This window comes from Podarcis tiliguerta (assembly GCF_965153285.1).
Source record: "Podarcis tiliguerta genome assembly, chromosome: 9".
Taxonomy (NCBI): domain Eukaryota; kingdom Metazoa; phylum Chordata; class Lepidosauria; order Squamata; family Lacertidae; genus Podarcis; species Podarcis tiliguerta.
In genome coordinates, this window is record NC_139542.1 from 14884258 (window position 1) to 14905242 (window position 20985).

Sequence of the window (20985 nt, forward strand, 5' to 3'; positions counted from 1 at the left end):
TGATAGCCACCCTTTGCTCCAGACTGGAGGAAGGATGGGATATGAAAGTATACACTAAACAGGTGCATGGTGGGTAGATTAGAACATGGGTCAGCAAACTAAGGTCCGCGGGCCGGATCAGGCCCAATTGCCTTCTAAATCCGGCCCACGGATGGTCCAGGATTCGCTGTGTGGATTGCCAGGGCGCATGTTCTTTCCCTCTCCCTCACAGGGTGGCAGCAGCGCCTCCTCCCTCCCTCCTCCTGGCTTCTCCCTGCCCTGCCTAGAGGAGGGAGGGGGCTGGGCTTTGTTGCTACCAGCCCCTCTCCAGAGCCTTTTCGCATGCCATTCATTGTCCCGCCGCTGCCAGCCCCTGCCGCTCGCAAGACACAGGAGCCACAGTTGGCTGAGTGCCCCCCTCGAGCGCCGCCATTTAAAGCAGCCCCTCTCCGGAGCCCTTTCGCGCGCCACTCATCGTTCCTCCACCGCCGTTCATTCGTTTTTTCAAAATATAGTCCACGACCAGAAAATCAAGTGATTTAAAGGATTTTGACTTAGCTGGTGCATAGTAGCCAAATCATGGTTTGAACATCACAACTGTACCTCAGGCTTGCATGCCCTGTTCTTTCCTTCCCTTTCCCACTTCCTGCTTTGAGCAAACCACAGTTGGTCATTATTTATAAACTATGGTGTGTGCGAGCCATAGTTTTGCCATCAAATTAGAATTGGAAACTGCGGCTTGAATTGGGTTTCTGCTTCTTGTTTTGAAGCCAAACCATAGTTTGCATGAACTATACCGGACATACTGAGAAACTAGGGTTTGCTCAACCCAGGAAGGTACAGTATAAGATGGGTGCGGGTGGCACTGTGGTCTAAACCACAGAGCCAAGGGCTTGCCAATCTGAAGGTCAGCAGTTCGAATCCCCGCAACGGGGTGAGCTCCCGTTGTTCTGTTCCAGCTCCTGCTAACCTAGCAGTTTGAAAGCATGTCAGAGTGCAAGTAGATAAATAGGTACCACTCCGGCGGGAAGGTAAACGGCGTTTCTGTGCGCTGCTCTGGTTCGCCAGAAGCAGCTTAGTCATGCTGGCCACATGACCTAGAAAAAACTGTCTGCAGACAAACGTCAGCTCCCTCAGCCAGTAAGGCGAGATGAGCGCCGCAACCCCAGAGTCGTCCACGACTGGACCTCATGGTCAGGGGTCCTTTCCCTTTACCTAAGAGTGAGGATGGTGGGAGTGTGCAAGCCTGAGGCATGCTAATAATGACCAAACCATGATTTGTTCATTTTATGTTAACAGAGTCATTATCTGAGGACAAGTAACTAAGCAAATCAGTTTTGTGTCTTCAGTTTATTTGCCTCTTAATTTTTTCCTCAGTTGGGAGTAAAAAAAATATTCAGGTCAATAACAGAGCATGAAAAAATAATCTTTTAAAGCACATATTATTATTTTAATTAGAAAGCAAGTCCATCTCATAATACTGTGCTGCTAAGCACACTGTGTCTTCTAATTACTTCTGGCTTTCAATATTTTGCTTTGTTTCGGCCATAGTTCATCAAGAGAGCTTCTGAGTGGGAATCTGTTTTTATTTTCAGCTCCTGTTCCTGAAATCTGAGCATGTTCCACAAAAAGTGCTACAAGCCAAAGCAAATTCCCATTTATGATGACCTCCTGAAATACAATGACAGGGTTGCATGAGCCTCTGGGTTATGACTTCATTCCTAAACCAAAGAAATGATGTACTCGGTGATAAATTTCTGGCAGGCTGCTGGACAGACAAAAGAATGCCTTGTTGGTCACTTGCTAAATTCAAACTAAAAAACAAACAAACCCACAACTGCATTAACTCTATTGTTGCCAGGAATACTCGGCTTTGTAGCCGATTTGAGGGATGTGCAGATTTTGAAATCCACTCCTGCCTTGTAAAAAAAAAAAAAAGAGCCAGACATGTTTTAGGAAAAACATCTCTAAGAAATGAGTTGTTAGTTCTCTGTGCTCAGACTGAAGAGTTTTATATATTACTGCCAATTCTCATAAGAAATCACTTTCTGCAGCAGCTGTTTCACATAAAATGCATCTCATGTGGTTATAAGACATCTTGGGGTTTTTCTCAAGTGTCTTGCAAGATTCCATGTTGTATTAACTCCCTCCTGTCTCTTTTTTCCCTGCACATTGCAAGCACAATTAGATGCCTTTGCTACCCCATTAATTCCACACATGTCTCTTGTGTTGCAGATCCACATCTATTCTCTCGGAATGACACTTTATTGGGGAGCTGACTATGATGTCCCGCAAAGCCAGGTGAGTAGTGAAGAGATGTTATTGGGGGCGTAATAATATGTTACCAGGCAACTTCTGTTTGCTTTTCTCACTGCAAAGTGGTTTTGGGAGGAGGCAAACGGCTGGGGAGAAGTAGGAAGCAGAAGGTAGAATGCCTAACCTTTCCTCCATCCCAGCATGTCATGACCACAGATGGGAGGAACTGGTGCCAAATGGGAAGAGTATTACTTTTTTTACTTACGCTTCTGCCAATGAACAAACAGAGTAAAATAATAGTCAGTGTGCAGTGCTAGACAGGGCATGTCATCAGAAGATAACCACCCACTATGAAAGCTTGAAAGTGAAATACAAAACTCAAAGCCCTTGGTGGCTGGGAAGTCATCCTATCAACCGAGGGTGTACACCCTTGAGTGTGGGTTTCCAACAGAATATACGAGATGATCAACTAGTAATACAGGAAAAAATGTAAGCAGTTCCCAGCTGTTTGGGTGTTGTCCACTAATTACAAGACTAGGCTGGTTCCAGCTGTCCAGTCAGTTTGCTTCCTTCCTTCTGACTCTCTTCGTATCATGTTTCTGTGTTACGGCCAAGTAGATCCAGACGTACTTAGGTCCAGGTTCACACATTTGCACGCATTTCTGGTTATCTGTAGTGCCAAGTGGTATCTTCCATCTGCAAACGAACCGGTTACTGCAAATGGAACTCTTCCTATTACCTGAAGTCAGCTGGAATGCTGCACTTTGCAGAGGCAGTTCCATTGACTTGCAGCTGAATGGCAGGCAGTGGCAAAACATGTCTGTGAGAACCTGCCCATTGCTGTTCTTCGGGACAGATGTAGCAACAGTGTTTGGGTCAAGGGAAGAGCCATAGCTCAGTGGCAGACCACATGCTTTGTGCGGAGTCCCTAGAATCTCCAGTTAAAGGGGTCAAGTAATACAGTGGTACCTCGGGTTACATATGCTTCAGGTTACACACGCTTCAGGTTACACATTCCGCTAACCCAGAAATAGTGCTTCAGGATAAGAACTTTGCTTCAGGATAAGAACAGAAATCGTGCTCTGGCAGCGCAGCGGCAGCAGGAGGCCCCATTAGCTAAAGTGGTGCTTCAGGTTAAGAACAGTTTCAGGTTAAGAACAGACCTCCAGAACGAATTAAGTACTTAACCCGAGGTACCACTGTAGTTGTTAGATGGAGTTGTTGTTTTTTGAATTTATATACCGCCCTTTACCTGGAGGTCTCAGGGCAGTTCACAGAATAAAATCAAAGTATAAAACCACAAAACACATAATCAAAATAAAAACAAAATCCAATCACCTCCCATCCCACCCCACCCCACATTTTAAAAGGGCATAGGATGTCAATCAAATCAAACAAAGGTCTGGTTAAAAAGGAACTTTTTTACCTGGCACCTAAAGGTGTATAATGAAGGTTCCAGGCAAACTTTCCTGGGGAGAGCATTCCACAGATGGGGAGCCACTGCAGAGAAGGCCCATTCTCATGTTGCCACCCTCTGGACCTCTCAAGTAGAAGGCAGATGAAGAAGGGTCTCAGAAGATGACCTCAGGGTCTGGGTAGGTTCATATGGAAAGAACCTTGAGATATTGCAGTCCTGAGCTGTTTAAGGCTTTATAGGTCAAAACCAGAACTTTAAATTGGGCCTGGAAACTAATTGGTAGCCAGTGCAGTCATACTAGGATCGGTGTAATATGCTTAAACCGTCTTGCTCCGGTGAGCAACCTGGCCACTGAATTCTGCACTAGCTGAAGTTTCCGAACCGTCTTCAGAGGCAGCCCTATGTATAACGCATTGCAGTAATCTAACCTTGAGGTTACCAGAGCAAAGACAACAGTAGTTAGGCTATCCCTGTCCAGATAGGAGTTTAGCTGGGCCACCAGCCGAAGCTAATGGAAGGCACTCTGGGCCACTGAGGCCACCTGAGCCTCAAGCGACAGCAAGGATCCAGGAGTACCCCCAAGCTACGAATCTGTTCCTTCAGAGGAAGTGTAACCCCATCAAGAGCAGGCAATCCCCCACCCATCTGGTCTAGGGAACCACCCACTAACAGTGCCTCAGTCTTATCAGGATTGAATTTCAGTTTGTTGGCTCTCATCCAGTCCATTACTGAGGCGAGACCAGCACTTCCACTGCCTCACCTGCAGATGTAAAGGAGAAATAGAGCTGAATGTCATCAGCATACTGCTGACAATGTACTCCAAACCTCCAGATAACGCCAACTAGAGATTTCATGTAGGGATAGGATTGAGCCCTGCGGAACTCCACATTGAAGGTTCCACGGGGCTGAAAAACATTCCCCAAGCAACACCCTCTGGGAACGACCACCCAAGTAGGACTGGAGCCACCGCAAAGCGGTGCCACCCACCCCTAGTTCAGACAGTTGCTCCAGAAGGTTCCCATGGTCAATGGTATCAAAAGCCACTGAGAGGTTGAGAAGAATTAACAGGGACATGTTTCCCTTATCTCTCTCTCAACAGAGATCGTCATACAGGGCGACCAAAGCAGTTTCTGTTCCAATACTGGGCCCAAACCACAATTGAAATGGATCCAGAAAATCAGTTTCTTCCAAAAATGCCTGGATCTGGTCTGTTAGGTTCCATCTGAGACCTTGGAGAGCTGTTGTCAGACAGCACAGATAATACCGGCCTATGTGGACAATTAGAAGTTCATGTTTTATAGCTTATCAAGAGTAATCACCCCATCTTATTTAAACCATACAGTTGTGGACTTATTTAAACCGTAGAGGTGTGAACTACTAGTTCCTGCTTTTTACTGGTTTACAACAAATGTTTTCCTAGCAATATAAACAATTTTATCTGCATCATATTTCCATGACTTGCCTCCATATATTATTTTGCAATTATTCTTACAGGGCTTAAGATTGCAGTTGTTTTGTTTGTGCTTTAACCATTTATATTGTGCTTTTATCCTTGGGAGAGCCACTGCCAGTCAAGTGTGGACTGAGAGTCGGGTCACTCTAAGGCCGATATTGGCATGATCTATTAAGAGAGAATGAAAACGAGGAGGAGGCAGATGCTAACCAGGTTTTTCTGCTCTTTTCTTTTCACCACCAGCCCATTAAACTTGGGGATCACTTGAACAGCATACTGCTTAGCATGTGCGAAGACCTTGTTTATGCCCGTGTGTCTGTGCGGACAGTTCTGGACGCTTGCAGTGCTCACATCCGGAACAGCAGCTGTGCCCCTTCCTTCTCATATGTGAAACAGTTGGTGAAACTGGTTCTGGGGAGTTTGTCTGGGGTAAGTGTTTACGAGCATGTTGAGCAACCGTTGAAAGTTGGCAGAGCTACTGTGAAGTCACCTTCCCAGCCTCCCTTAAAGAAACATCCAACAGAGTTTTCAACACAGATTTCAGAGCAGGATCTCAGAGGGCTCGTGAGAGATTTGCAAGGGAGCTGGTGATGGGAGAGAGCACACACACACACACACTTTGCTTTGAAAACCATTCCCTTTTTCCGGGAGTTCTTACTAAAGGCTCAAAGCCCCCCCCCCCCCGGCTCATCACCCCCCCCCCCAAATCTTTGCAAAGGGGGAGAAGCTAACCCAAAGTAGGGGAGACTTGCTAGACACAGGAAAGGTATTGAAGACCTGCCTTTAAGATGTGGTTGGGATTGTCTAGAATGGGATCATGGGATTTGTAGTTCTTCCTCCTTCCTTGGTTTAACGACATAAGACTATAGATCCCATGCTCCACAGCCGTCATTACTTGCTGAGGAACATGTTACTGTAAGCTTCAGTGCCATCTGCAGTGCCCCATGTAGCATGCAAATCCTCCTGTTACAAAGACACAGAAATATAACCCTTCTTCTCTGTCCCCTTGGCATACTTGAAGGAGACAGTTTTCACTGCTCTCAGGCCCTCACTTGAGGGGGAAATGATGGGGGTGCAAAGCGCCCCCTGCCTCACATCTAGGGATTGGTGAGTCTGTCAGCTTTGGTTTCCCTTCTTTTCTTTTCTTTTCAGTCTTATGTTCAGTTCTCCATATTTCCACATCAGTTTGCATTATTAAAAAAAAGTCCACATGAAAATTCATCAAAGTTTAAGTACAAAATTCTCCCCCTATGCGTATGTTTGTATTCCTAATATATACATTTTTTTCAAAGCAACTTCCCCTAATATAAAGAATTTTTAATGATATTTTCACAAATATATGCATTGTTATGCACACTCTACCCCAGCACATGCATTTTTGTACATATTAGTTGGCTGGGAAGTTTGGAGAATTTCTGTTTTGGTTCTCATATCATTTCAGGAAGTGCTGATCAGATAGGTTTGCCTTTAAATGCCAACTGCATCAAATTTCTCCTCATTTCATGTCACCTCTGCATAGGTTAGCATCCTCCAAGAGTTTGACGGTGAAGTTCTGAAGTGGGAGCCCCCCACCTTCACACACATGGGGCCCCCTCTCACTCCCCCTCAAGTACTTCCTTCAGACTTTTCCTTTCAGCTGGCTGGGAGCCAACAGATATTCTAGACTTTCTCCAGAATGGCCATGTTTGCTTTCCTTGGAACTTCCCAGGTTCGCCTTCAGATGACCATGCTCCGAATTTTCAGCTGCTCATTTTAATCAGCTGAAGTCACAGCTGTGACATGGTGTCTAAGGAGGAAGATCTTTTGCCTTAAATTGAGATGGCCTTTAAGTTACCGTATTTTTCGCTCTATAGGACGCACTTTTTCCCCTCCAAAAATTAAGGGGAAATGTGTGTACGTCCTATGGAGCGAATGCAGGCTCCTTGGCTTCAGCGATAGCAACGCGAAGCAACGCAAAGCCTCCGAAGCGCAGTGGGAGCGCTCCCTCCGCACTCCGGAGGCTTTCGCTGAAGCCTGGAGAGAGAGAGGGGTCGGTGTGCACCGACTCTCCTGGCTTCAGCAGAGAGGGAGAGCTGCGCAGCGCCCCCTCAGCCAAGCGGGAGGAGAAATGGAAGGGGCTTTGTTTCTCCTTCCGCTTCGCTGAAGGGGCGCTGAGCAGAGAGGGGGAGATTTTTTTTCTTGTTCTCCCCCTCTAAAACAAGGTGCGTCCTATGGTCGGGTGCGTCGTATAGAGCGAAAAATACAGTACTTTTTCTGCACACCTACTCAGCTTAGTTCCAGCCCTGAAGAAAGTCGAGTTGACCCTGAAAAGTACCTCATGACTACGCACAACCTGGCAGGCTGAGGATATGGATATCCCTGACAGATTAATGATGCCAAACTACATTAGCCTATATCCTCCTTTGTATGTCTAAATTCTGTCCAGTAAGTCAATTCATTCATCAGATCTCATAGGCCTGTTATTACTGTGTAACAATGCCTCAGATTTATGCTGGCAAAACTCGCCAAAGATAAACTAGGATAAAATTTGGCCTGCAGCATCTTGCCTTTTTAAATTACGCTGGAGACATGCTGCTGATAGGATCAAATAATTGCACTGCTTACTGTTCTGTTTGTTTAAATGCGAGAGTGACAGACTCGCAAGTGCAGTCAGGGCTCAAACCATGTAGCAAGGAGACATTTAGGGATGTGCGATGTGTGTCATGCAGAATGTTGACAAAAGCTGTGAGTCAACGCAAGATGCAGCTTCCGCAATGCTAGCCCTCTCCTTGGCTCCTGACCAGCACGTCTCGATTTCTGTTGACCAAATAATTACAAGGCGCAAAGGGCTGTGTGTTTTGCCCTGATTACCAGCTTTCCCTGCTTGTTCAGCTGCCTCAGGCCTGCAAGGTCAATTGCAATCTGGTGATTTCGCCTGTGATATTAAGAACACGGGAAGCCAACTTACACTGAGTCAAGCCATTGGTCCATTTAGCTCAGTGTTGTCAACGGGACGCGGGTGGCGCTGTGGGTTAAACCACAGAGCCTAGGACTTGCTGCTCAGTAGGTCGGCGGTTTGAATCCCCGCGACGGGGTGAGCACCCATTGCTCAGTCCTTGCTTCTGCCAACCTAGCAGTTCGAAAGCACGTCAAAAGTGCAAGTAGATAAATAGGTACCGCTCTGTCGGGAAGGTAAACGGCGTTTCCGTGCGCTGTGCTGGTTCGCCAGAAGCGGCTTAGTCATGCTGGCCACATGACCCGGAAGCTGTACGCCAGCTCCCTCGGCCAATAAAGCGAGATGAGCGCCGCAGCCCCAGAGTCTGCCACGACTGGACCTAATGGTCAGGGGTCCCTTTACCTGTCAACATGGACTGGCAGTGGCTTTCTCAGGTTTCAGGTGAGGCCTTTCCCAACCCTGCCTGGAGATGCCAGGAATTGAACCTAGAACCAAGAAATCTCTTTAGATTAAGGTCAATGACCAGTACTCAGAAAGAAACTTTGTAAAATATATGCCAAAACAGAGAACCATAGCAATAAAATGTCTAATGACTGCCTCATGCTATAGAACACTAGGGATAAGAAGCAGAATGAGCCTTTGACGAGTTTTACATGCATGTAGCACAATAGAGAGCTGGACCATAAAGAAGGCTGATCGCCGAAGAATTGATGCTTTTGAATTATGGTGCTGGAGGAGACTCGTGAGAGTCCCATGGACTGCAAGAAGATCAAACGTATCCATTATTAAGGAAATCAGCCCTGAGGGCTCACTGGAAGTACAGAGCCTGAAGCTGAGGCTCCAATACTTTGGCCACCTCATGAGAAGAGAAGACTCCCTGGAAAAGACCCTGATGTTGGGAAAGACTGAGGGCACAAGGAGAAGGGGGCGACAGAGGACGAGATGGTTGGACAGTGTTCTCGAAGCCACAAACATGAGTCTGACCAAACTGCGGGAGGCAGTGGAAGACAGGAGTGTGTGGCGTGCTCTGGTCTATGAGGTCACGAAGAGTCGGACACGACTAAACAACAACAACACAATATTCAACCATCCTAGAACAGCTGGTTGAGTTCTGATCTGAAAGGAGCATGGAAGCATATAATGCATAAAATGCTGCAAATGGTTTGAAATAATGTGTACGGCATTTTTTCAGATCTGCTTGATTGCTTCTTTTTTTTCTAAACAGGTGGATCAACTTCCCTGCACTGGGGACAGAAAGGTGCAGACTGACAGGAGCCAGGCCATCCGGGAGAGGCTGAGAGGGAAAGGACTTCCCACAGGTGAGTGTTTAGCAATGAAGGGAGTGTTAATGTTGGGGAAATCCAGAGTGCTTTTTAATCTGCCTTGCAGACAAGTACAACGAAGGAAGCAGAGCTGCTCCTGGTGCTGTGACCAGCTTGACAGGTTTTTGCCCCTGAAAGCAGATTGCTCACCTCACACCTAGATGCCACAGTTTAAGTGGCACACTGGTGATGTGGCAAAAATCTGAGCGCATGGTGGCAGCTTTGAGGGAAAACCTGAACGTGTATCCAAAGTACAAGGGGGGCGGGGAGGGAGAAATTGTACTTCAATACAAGACATGTTCACACATTTTTTTGGTCAGGGAAGCATCTTGAAGCCAAACTAGATGCAGTGCTAATGTCATGAGTGCAACTAGCGTGTCTCGATTTTAAAGAGTAAAAAAGCCAATCAGGATAGGAGCTTCAGCGGAGAAGGTAGCTTTCCCCCCTCCCTCCGCAATCCAATTAAGACTCCCCTAATAGTAGCTCATGGGATGCGGGTGGCGCTGTGGGTAAAAGCCTCAGCGCCTAGGGCTTGCCGATCGAAAGGTCGGCGGTTCGAATCCCCGCAGCGGGGTGCGCTCCCGTTGTTCGGTCCCAGCGCCTGCCAACCTAGCAGTTCGAAAGCACTTCTGGGTGCAAGTAGATAAATAGGGACCGCTTACTAGCGGGAAGGTAAACAGTGTTTCCGTGTGCGGCTCTGGCTCGCCAGAGCAGCGATGTCACACTGGCCACGTGACCCGGAAGTGTCTCCGGACAGCACTGGCCCCCGGCCTATTTAGTGAGATGGGCGCACAACCCTAGAGTCTGTCAAGACTGGCCCGTATGGGCAGGGGTACCTTTACCTTTCAATAGTAGCTCAGAGTGGGGCGGGAGGGGGCTCGGCTGAATTGTGTTGTGAGAGGAAAGGGGGGGGAATCTCCCCCCATGCACATGTGTGGACTCAGGCTCACACATACACACTTGTGGTGGCTAATTTGTAATAGAGAAACATGTGCCACATGTTTGATTCTCAGTTCAATAAGAGTCCTAGTACTTCACATGCTCCATACCAGGCATAGGCAAAATTGATGTTGTGGACTACAATTCCCATCATCCCTGACCACTGGTCCTGTTAGCTAGGGATCATGAGAGTTGTAGGCCAAAACATCTGGAGGGCCGAAGTTTGCCTATGCCTGCTCCATACCATATCCTCAGATGGGGGAAAAATAAGACCTCCGGGTCTGTACTGCATAGGCCACTCTACAGTTCTTTGGGAAGAGGAAGGCATAGAAATGTTATACATAAAAGAATAGATTAATCTGAATGCAGTTATCTCCCATAAATACACACTTCTCTCCTCCTTAATACACCTGCCATTCTGCAGCCTGGAATAGACTCCCCCACTTCTTCTCATGATGGTGAGCAGATGTAGAATCATGTGGGCGCCCAACACTTTAACCTGAGTCATGAGACTCTTAATCTCAGGGCCATGAGTCCCACATTGGGCAAAAAATTCCCGCATTGCAGGTGAGTTGGGCTACAGTTCTATGATTCTGTGAGACTTGTCCCTAGCAAATAGCTCCTGGAAAGGCCTGAAAGCTCAAAGCTAGTCAGGAGTAAACACAACCCACATTTGGGCTTTCGAGTTTGTGAGACTCATAATTCAGTATCCTAAGACGGCAGAATCTGATCCTCACCTTGCCCAGTCTGGCATAGCATAAGCTAGGTCTTGTATAGGCCCGATTTGGGGGGGTGTGCCTGTGTGTTTCCTTTTCTTCCACCCTGAACTAAATCCACATTGTTAATTCCCTCCTCTTACTTTATGTGCCATCTATCTTCAGTGTTTAACAAGTATTTCAGGGCATTTCTCCCGTGGGAAGATTAAGCATCCAATAAAAAGCAGGATCTATTTGGCTGTTGTGGTGGTGTAATGCTTGTAACCGTGAGATGAATAGTGAGTGGTTTATATGCTAGCTGCAAATTTCTTAGACTGATACTCAATATGAAAATATATACACCGCCCCCCACTTTTCTTCCAGAGTGAAGCGATGCTAAAATATTTATCTAATTCTTTATGGTGAATTCCTTAACAATGGGACCCATGTGTCTAAATAGCAGAATTTGTATCAGGGTGTCACTATTAAAGTAGAGCAATAGTTACAATTACTTTTAATAATGTACACAGAACTTAATAATTTAATTCCTCTGCTGTTTAGTGAAAATCTTATGCGGGACTCCATAAATAAGCCCCTTCGGAGTATAATCCCAAAAACTTGGCATCTTATTGGGGGGGGGGGGGAGTGTGGACCCACAAGGAAAGAAAGGGATGAAAGTGGGAAAAGGTTATGTTCCAATTCCAATTTCCACTGTTTCTGCTTGTCCCTATTCCCACCCTCCACCCCACATTCAACCAACCCCATTTAATCCTCCATCTCATGTATCTTTACTATGTGTCTGCTTAGCCTGTTGACAGCCCTGCCTTCTACCCTCCAAAACACACCTCCATTCTCACCATCTCCCCTCCTTTTCTCTTGGAAGCAACTGGTGAGAAGCAAAAGAGGGATGGAATATTACGCGGCAACCAGACTGGTGACTGGGAGCGGCTGCCGATACCATATAACACCGGTCTTGAAGACCTACATTGGCTCCCAGTACGTTTCCGAGCACAATTCAAAGTGTTGGTGCTGACCTTTAAAGCCCTAAATGGCCTCGGTCCAGTATACATGAAGGAGTGTCTCCACCCCCATCGTTCTACCCAGACACTGAGGTCCAACTCCGAGGGCCTTCTGGCGGTTCCCTCACTGCGAGAAGCCAAGTTACAGGGAACCAGGCAAAGGGCCTTCTCGGTAGTGGCACCCTTGCTATGGAACGCCCTCCCACCAGATGTCAAAGAAAACAACAGCTACCAGACTTTTAGAAGACATCTGAAGGCAGCCCTGTTTAGGGAAGCTTTTAATGTTTGATGTATCACAATATTTTAATATTTTTTTGTAAGCCGCCCAGAGTGGCTGGGGAAACCCAGCCAGATGGGCGGGGTATAAATAATAAATAATAAATTATTATTATTATTATTATTATTATTATTATTATTATTATTATTTGAAAGGAACCTAGAATGATCAACTGACTACCTAAGTGAAACAAGGCTGGTACTATAGTGATGCCCTTTTGGCAGCAGCTGAAAACCTTGTCTGTTTCAGCATAGAGCACTCTCTTCCTCGTGGGCAGTAGGTGGCTGGTACGAGTGGAGTGGTGCTCTGAAGAGAGCAGCTGGAAAGACCTATGGACAACTAGATCTAGAAGAGAACTTCAGAAACTGAAGCCAAAACCAGTATTAAAAGCAGCTGCTGTAAACTGCAGACACAGAGCCTTGATGTTTTTTGTTAAGAGAATATCGTTAGCAGCTTATCGTTGAGAGCCATCAAGATAATGAGGGAAGCTGGATTCAAAACCGCAGCTATGGTGAATGAGGAGTAAGGTTTTCAGCAGGACAAAAGAGAGAGTAAATGTTAAAGACATTTGGCAGAAAATATAAATTAAGGGAAATTGGATGGTGATGGTTAGGCATGGCAGAGAAGATGGATCATGAGAGCACTTTTGAAAAGAAATCAGGAGTTGGCAGACAAAACAATCTCATGTCAAGGAAGTAAAAAGTCCCAAGAGCATCAGAAGTGAGAGGGGTTAGACTTGCTCAAGTGTAAATCCATTAACATCGGTGTGACTACTTTGAAACTGGTCTGAGGTTTAAGGCCATGGCTTGCTGGCAGTGCGATTGCATCAGCGATGACAATTGATTGAGCATTATATAACTGCGTATGCTGTTGATGTACTTTATCTTTGACAGTTTGGGGATAGAGGCTATATTTATCTCTTGGACTGAATCTAGTCCCGTCCTTCTAATGCACCCTTTGACCTTTTTCTTTTTGTTTCCATGTGGAAACAAGATTTATTTTCCTGCTGCTCACAACACAAAACTTCCATCGAAGTTTCCATCTCCGTGAGCCATTGGCAATAATCAGGAGGCTGTCCCAGAATAAAGTTCAAGAATGTTTGGTGGTTTGTGGTAGTGCTTAACTGAATTTTTTTAAAAAACTGAATCTACCACTGACTGGTCTCTGTGGTCACTTTGTGAGGTACATGGGCAGGATTTTATAGGGAAGTTGCGTTTTTTTATTTCATGACAGGAAAAGACAATGAGCTAAAGTTGAAACAACCGAAGTTTCCCTGTATTGCCGTCAGGAATTTATTATGTCTATATGTGCCTTTGAGAAGCAACTGAAACTTAGGATTTCTCATGGGAGAAGCATATGGATCTGGGGGGGTGGGGTGGATAAGAGATAAAAATACAATTTTTGTTGTGGCATATTCGAGGCAATTTAGTTCTTTCTGAGAGAACACACCTGTTTCTGCTATTCAGAATATGGTAACTAATCTTACCTTATATATGCAACCAAAGTGTCCATCATACTGCATGAGCCCCTGTGGGGTACATTGCGCCATAGTTGTGTTTGGCTTTTTTTAAAAAAGCAGACATACATTTCATACTAATATCTGTAGGATTCCTGGAGGTGGGTAGCTGGGTTGCTAAGTCCCATTTTTAATGGCAGAGGACAGGTTTACAGCGCAGTTCTAACCATGTCTACTCTGATGTATAAGTCCTATTGAATTCAGCAAAGTTTACTCCCAGGTAAATGGACTTATGGGAGCGGGTGGCGCTGTGGGTAAAAGCCTCAGTGCCTAGGGCTTGCCGATCGAAAGGTCGGCGGTTCGAATCCCCGCGGCGGGGTGCGCTCCCGCTGTTCGGTCCCATCGCCTGCCAACCTAGCAGTTCGAAAGCACCCTCGGGTGCAAGTAGATAAATAGGGACCGCTTACTGGCGGGAAGGTAAACGGCATTTCCATGTGCTGCGCTGGCTCGCCAGATGCAGCTTTGTCACGCTGGCCACGTGACCCGGAAGTGTCTCCGGACAGCGCTGGCCCTCGGCCTCTTGAGTGAGATGGGCGCACAACCCTAGAGTCTGGCAAGACTGGCCCGTACGGGCAGGGGTACCTTTACCTTTAAATGGACTTGGGATTGCAGCCCTTGACAGTGCCGTTAAGTGGAAGTCTTTGCCATTCACTCCTATAGAGAACTGTAACTATCAAGGCAGAGGCTAACTTTTGCTCCCTATTCACTACCGCTCCATCGTCTTGAGAAAAATGGCAGATACAGTGGTACCTCGGGTTAAGAACTTAATTCGTTCCGGAGGTCCATTCTTAACCTGAAACTGTTCTTAACCTGAAGCACCACTTTAGCCAATGGGGCCTCCCGCTGCCGCCACGCCGCCGGAGCACGATTTCTGTTCTCATCCTGAAGCAAAGTTCTTAACCCGAGGTACTATTTCTGGGTTAGCGGAGTCTGTAACCTGAAGCGTCTGTAACCCGAGGTACCACCGTATGTCCATGAAGCTATGTTTTAAGTCTACTTCTGCAGTAAATAAATGCAAAATATAATATTGCCATTTCTTTCCATTGAATTCATACATTATATGAAGCTGTCACACTTGCCTTGTAAAGAAAACCTTTCGTTGTTACTCTGTCCAACCTTTCAAAAACCAATTAAAACATCGTTGTTTGTTGAAAAGCGGGAAAAGCTGTACATATCCAAGATGGATTCTTCTTGTTCCAGGAAGAAGCTTAGTGGCTGATGGCCCAGAGGTCCTCCCGGCTCCGTTCTTTGAACAGACCATGCTTAGCAAAAGGCTTAGTAAGTCCATGGGGTTCTTGTCTCTCAGAGGTCTTCAAGGCGAGGAAGACTTTTGCCAGGGCGCTTCCTCCGATTACAATTCTGGCCGTGAAGATGACATGGATGCCGGCTGCCCTTACCGGTGTAGAGCTAGTGACTTGGAAAGGAAAGCGGATGCTGGCCCCAAGCGGAAAGTCTGGGCTTCCTCCTCAGATCTGCTCTGCTCAGCTGACAAAGTGGCCCAGAAAGACCATGCTGGGGATTCCCACAAACACTATCATCATGCAGGGACAATCCCAGTACGGACTTCGGCAGCTACGAGAAACAAGGAGGGCAGATATTCTGACGGGAGCATAGCCCTCGATATATTTGGCCCTCAAAAACTAGATCAGGGGCGCTATGTGCCAGAGACGTCGACATCAGCAGCCTTATCAAGTGCCTTTGACAGGATCAAAGAGAGGCAGAAGAAGTTGCAGTTGCTGAGAGGAGCCATGAATGTTGAAGGTCAGTGAATTTTGTGCCATACACATTTGAAGCTCCACCTGCACTTTTGAAGCAGTCTCAAACCACTTTAAGCAATCATGGCTTCCCCCAAAGAACCTTTGGGACTGTGGTTTGTTGAGGGTGCTAAGTGTTAGGAGGTCCTTATTCCCACCCCAGAGCTATAATTCTCAGAGGTTCCTTGGGGAGAATGATTGATTTGATAAACTGTTCCTGGGAACTGTAGTCTGTTAAAGGTTCTGAGGGTTGTTAGGATTCTTTGGGGGATGCTATAACTCTTAAAATTTGGTATACGAGTGTTTAAAATGTCTTGACGTAGTTGTGACCTTAATCGCTGCAGTCTTTCCCTCTGCAGTTTGTGTTCACATTTGCTTCCTTGTTAGTGCAGACCAGAAGAAGAGAGACATTTTCGAGCCCAGCCTTCTTCAAACTTTTATCCCCAGATGATGTTGGACTACAACTCGAATCATCTGGAACCATTGGCTAAGCCAGCTGGGAATGATGTCATCCAACAATCCCTGGGGACCCAAGGTTGAAGAACGCTGCACTTAGCCATTTTAGGTTTCACATTATGAGGCAATTTTGGCAGCTTAAACTTTGTGTGTGGAAATGCCATAAGGGCATAAGCTAGGAAGTCCCTGATTCAAATCTCAACCAAGTCTTTAGCTCTTTAGGGGGCCTTAGGGGAGCCACAGTTACCAATCTCCCACCTGCACTATGGAGATAGGCCACTGGTTGTTTTAAGAGTTTCTGAAATAATCTGTGTTCAGTTGTTTGAAAGAAGTGGTGTGGTAACACATAAGTATGAGTCCATCTTAGGCTTATTCCTGCCAGTCCAATATCACCACTTTTCCCTCTCCTATTATTCTTGTGCCCGTACTGTTTGTAGAGTGAAAAATCCAACCTCTTCCAGCTTCAATGAAATGTGTGATTGTTGTGCACACAGGCAACTCCCGATTTGCACAGCCGTGTCATTGCGCGCAGCCAGAATACCCCGTTCCACCCTACCCTTTGAGTGACGTCTCTTATGACGTTTCCAGGTCACTTCCAGTTCGGCTTCTTGCACGCATGTGCGATTGTGCACACATCAGTCGCATGAAAAGCAGGTTGCCTGTAGTACCATACTTGCAAAGGGAAAATCAAGAGGGGAAGAGTATTATCATTCCTACTAACTGGAGTGTTTGTAATACCGAAAGCACATGGTCACATCTGTTTCCCCAAAACACTCCCAGAATTATCCTGCAGAATTATCCACCCTTCTTCAAGGCAAGCGAACAAGAAGGATTTTCACAGTTCCTGGACACATTCCAGTCAGGGAGAAATGGCCAAGGAGGAGCCTGAAGCAAAACCGGTGTGGGGCGCGGCTTGGAGATAGTCTTTCTGGTCAGATAGGGTAGGGAGACCTGAAGGCTGAATTCAACCTGTGGACTGGAGGTTTCTCACACCTGAGAAAAAATAATATTTTATAATCTAAGAGACTTAGGATACAAAAGGAAGAAAGAGTATACATGTTTAGGTGCAACACTTTGATTCTGTTACACAAGGGGTGTTTTATAACAATGACCTCTTTAAGGAATGTTTTGGAAGGGGAGGAGCCAAGATGGCAATTGTTCATATAATAACTACCCCACAGGATACTGCTTCCATTCTGAAATATTAAAATTAACAATCAGCTGTCACACACACAGGCAGCTGATAATTTTGGAATCTTAGTACATTCTATGGAGGCAAGCTTACGATTTGAGAAGCTTCTTCCTTCTTATCAACACCCTCAACAGTTTGTGCGAATTTAGCTTGTTTCCTTTCCAGGAAATTAAGAATTGCAAAATTTGCCTATAGAAACTGGGCGAAGTTGCATAGGATAATTTATATTGCAAAACTTTCGGTTTTGATTAGAAAATTTCCTGATCTCCTAGAGAGCGATCTGTTTGAGCATGTTTCTTGTACTCTTGTTTAGTAAACAAAGCTAAAAGCTTTGAAGCTTGCCAGCCCTGCTTAATATTTGTTTGCGGCTGGCGCACATTCATTTTTACTAATGAACTTACAAAATGGAAAATTTTCCACAGAAAAATAAAGCGCTGGCAAAATTTACTCCGTGCCCACCCTCCTCCTGCCCCAACCACTGCCACTTTCTGTTTATAATATATTGTCTAAGCCTGACAATATGATATTCAGATAACGTCAGTTATGTATAAACAACCCCACCCCCCATAGGCTGGATTTCACCAGCCTTATTGCAAAGTAAATAGATTTGTTTTGCTACTCTCTCGAAGCCTGGTGATGGTTGCTCAGCATCATGCGCCAATTGTCCTTGTTCAGGGTCATTCTCTCCCATAGTCTGTCCAATAAGAGCTTTATATTAAAAGAGAAGGCCTTACTTGCTTCCTCTGCGCCACGAGAGCAGTTTATGCCTTCTTGGCAAGCTAACGGCCCTTCTAGACGTCCTTTTTATTGTACTCATGATGCTATCAGGGCAGTCAAATGAGATTCTGCTTTCATCATGTTTGCATTGCAAAAGTTTTAGGGTGGTCACGCTACTTCATTTTCAATCAGTTCATATCCCATAACTTTCTGCTGAAATTCTATAACTTCTCGTGTTTAAGATGTGTGTAGAGGCGGCGGCCATTTTGTTTGGGGGTGAAGAGGGTATGTGTGTGCCCCATTCCACCTCACCCCACCCCACCCCTTCCTCCCTCGTTCTGCCTTCTTCCGGGGCCAAAAGGACCTGCATGTCAGTGATAATGCGTCAATTGGACGTGCCTAAAATGGTCCCGCGGGTGGCGCTGTGGGTAAAAGCCTCAGCGCCTAGGGCTTGCCGATTGAAAGGTCGGCGGTTCGAATCCCCGCGGCGGGGTGCGCTCCCGTCGTTTGGTCCCAGCGCCTGCCAACCTAGCAGTTCGAAAGCACTCCCAGGTGCAAGTAGATAAATAGGGGCCGCTTACTAGCGGGAAGGTAAACGGCATTTCCGTGTGCGGCTCTGGCTCGCCAGAGCAGCGATGTCACGCTGGCCACGTGACCCAGAATTGTCTGTGGACAGCGCTGGCCCCCTGCCTCTTAAGTGAGATGGGCGCACAGCCCTAGAGTCTGTCAAGACTGGCCCGTACAGGCAGGGGTACCTTTACCTTTAAAATGGTCCCGCCCTATATATGTGTGTGTGTGTGTTCCACTTTTGTTGCTCTACAAGGGTCAGCAAACTTTTTCAGCCGTGGGCCGGTCCACTGTCCCTCAGACCTTGTGGGGGGCTGGACTATATTTTGAAGGAAAAAAACATGAACGAATTCCTATGCCCCACAAATAACCCTGAGATGCATTTTAGATAAAAGCACACATTCTACTCATGTAAAAACACCAGGCAGCCATGCAAATAACCCAGAGATGCATTTTAAATAAAAGGACACATTCTACTCATGTAAAAACATGCTGATTCCCGAATCATCCGCAGGCTGGATTTAGATGGCGTTTGGGCCGGATCCGGCACCCAGGCCTTAGTTTGCCTACCCATGCTCTATAGCCCTTCCAGACAGCCCCAGCATTGGGGAAGCATCACAGAACAATTAATAATCAGAATAAGTCCACCATTAATGCACTATTACTGTGTCAAGAACGCATTGCAGAATACACCCACGAGAAAACACCAATTGGGGAATGGGGTAGACCAATGATTCTTAACATCTGGAATTTGTCAGTATAGCATGTTTGAAATCGGATGCCATTCTAACATATTTTCTTCTTCTCAGTCTTTGTGATGCTTGCTCACCACCCAAAATTGCATTTTCCTCAAGTAAAAGTTGCACATGTGGTTAAGCTTGCGGTGTTGCAGTGAGGGTATCTATAGAACAGGACACATGTTTCAACTATTACTGCTTGAGCTGTAGCTGTATTATTTCCTGCGTAAAATAGAGTGACTACCATTTCTCCCAATAAATTTCTGTTCTGTTTCATTTTGAAGGTGGAATGCCTGAGTTTAACATGGGTTTTTCATGCATGAGCAAGTATGGCACAGCATGCAACGGTTACTGGTTAAGAGACACACAATCCCTGTCCTTTAAATACAGTCATAAATCTAGCAGTGGTCCAAGCATATTTTTTTGTGGTTAGTGTGGTCTTTTGAACTGGGTTAATCGTATTTTGCTGACTGTGGAAGTTGTGGACACAAACTACTGTTGTTTCAGGGACAGAATGGGTTTGATAGAACATGAGGGGATTGGCTTTCAGGAGAAGCCACTCCTAGCTCCAAATATTAGGATTTCTACATGATACTGGCCAGGAACTTCAATGTTATGGTTTCTTAAAAAAAGCTTTAGCTAATTTCATTGTATATTTTGACCAACATTGAGTTGGGGGGTGGGGTGAGGAGGGAAGGTAACTGATCTTTTTAATCATCTCCATTTAAAAAAAAAAATATTAGAACAGTAGGGTAGCCAATATGTCTCTCTCCAGATGTTGTTGGACTCCACTTCTCATCAGGCCCGGTCATCTACTTGTTCCCAATCTTAATTTAGATCCAAAATGCCTGCCACAGATTATTTAAAAAGGTGGGGTGGGGTGGGAAACCTCCAAAATTTATTAACAAAATTATTAATAATAGACATACAGATATGAACAACTGTTTCAAAAGAACATTTACCTTGTGTTTTTTATGTATTTATGGTGTTTGTATTCCACCCCATAACATAAAGTTATTCTAGCAGTTAAAAATAGAGAAGCAAAGAAGCAAACAAAATCCAAAGTAAAGCACGAAACCATAAAACATGGGGGAGGGTGGAGGAAACCAGCATAAATGCAACAAAGCAGAACTTGTGGCATCTCAAAAACTAAAAACAGGTTTTAGAGAACTGAGGCACAGACTGCTTTAGTTATTTAACAGGCTTGGGTTATTCCCATTTTTAAAGAACAATTCCCTCCCGCCCCTTTGGTATTGCTTGTTTTAATTATCTTCTTTCCTTACACACACACACACTTGCAGTGCTGGTGATTTGTACTGCATCATGTTTTTGAGAACTTCTGCATTGATCATTTGAACCTTGTTAAACGGAGGCCTTGTTATTTCTCCTTTTGCTCTCGATGTTTGGCGGCACTGAGCTCTTGTCCATATTACGACTTTGGAGCTTACATCCATTGCCTTCAATAAGTGATGTGTTCTGTTAGTTTTGAGCCGAGGTTGTTACTTTCTGGGAGCGCGTGCTTTCCTGATAATGACAACCAGGCAGAGCAAGCGCAAATTCAATATAGATTGGCACACACATTGATTTTCCAGCCGCATTACTTGGTCTATGTCAGTCCTGGCTGGCTAACAACACTCTGTAGGTTTAATTCACAGATTCAGTGAGCATTTGCTAGTTTTAACTTGATCCTAAGAAATTCTAATTCAAGGTAGATCCATACCAGCTGAGGAAAGGTTGAGATGTCCTACATGTTA

General features: G+C 45.6%; 1 protein-coding gene across 17 annotated transcripts in view; it reads left to right on the forward strand.

Annotated features, from left to right (window-relative positions):
• PTPN13 (protein tyrosine phosphatase non-receptor type 13) overlaps nt 1-20985 on the forward strand; it is a 170088-nt gene that overhangs the window by 68751 nt on the left and 80352 nt on the right. For 11 of the 17 annotated variants that reach the window (XM_083398108.1, XM_083398120.1, XM_083398124.1 and 8 more), the window contains exons 4-7: nt 2215-2280; nt 5349-5534; nt 9266-9359; nt 15009-15569. In XM_083398108.1, coding sequence (XP_083254234.1) covers nt 2215-2280; nt 5349-5534; nt 9266-9359; nt 15009-15569 — 907 coding nt within the window. The remainder of the gene's footprint in view (nt 1-2214; nt 2281-5348; nt 5535-9265; nt 9360-15008; nt 15570-20985) is intronic. The other 6 variants (XM_083398111.1, XM_083398114.1, XM_083398112.1 and 3 more) reach the window with 1 other exon arrangement.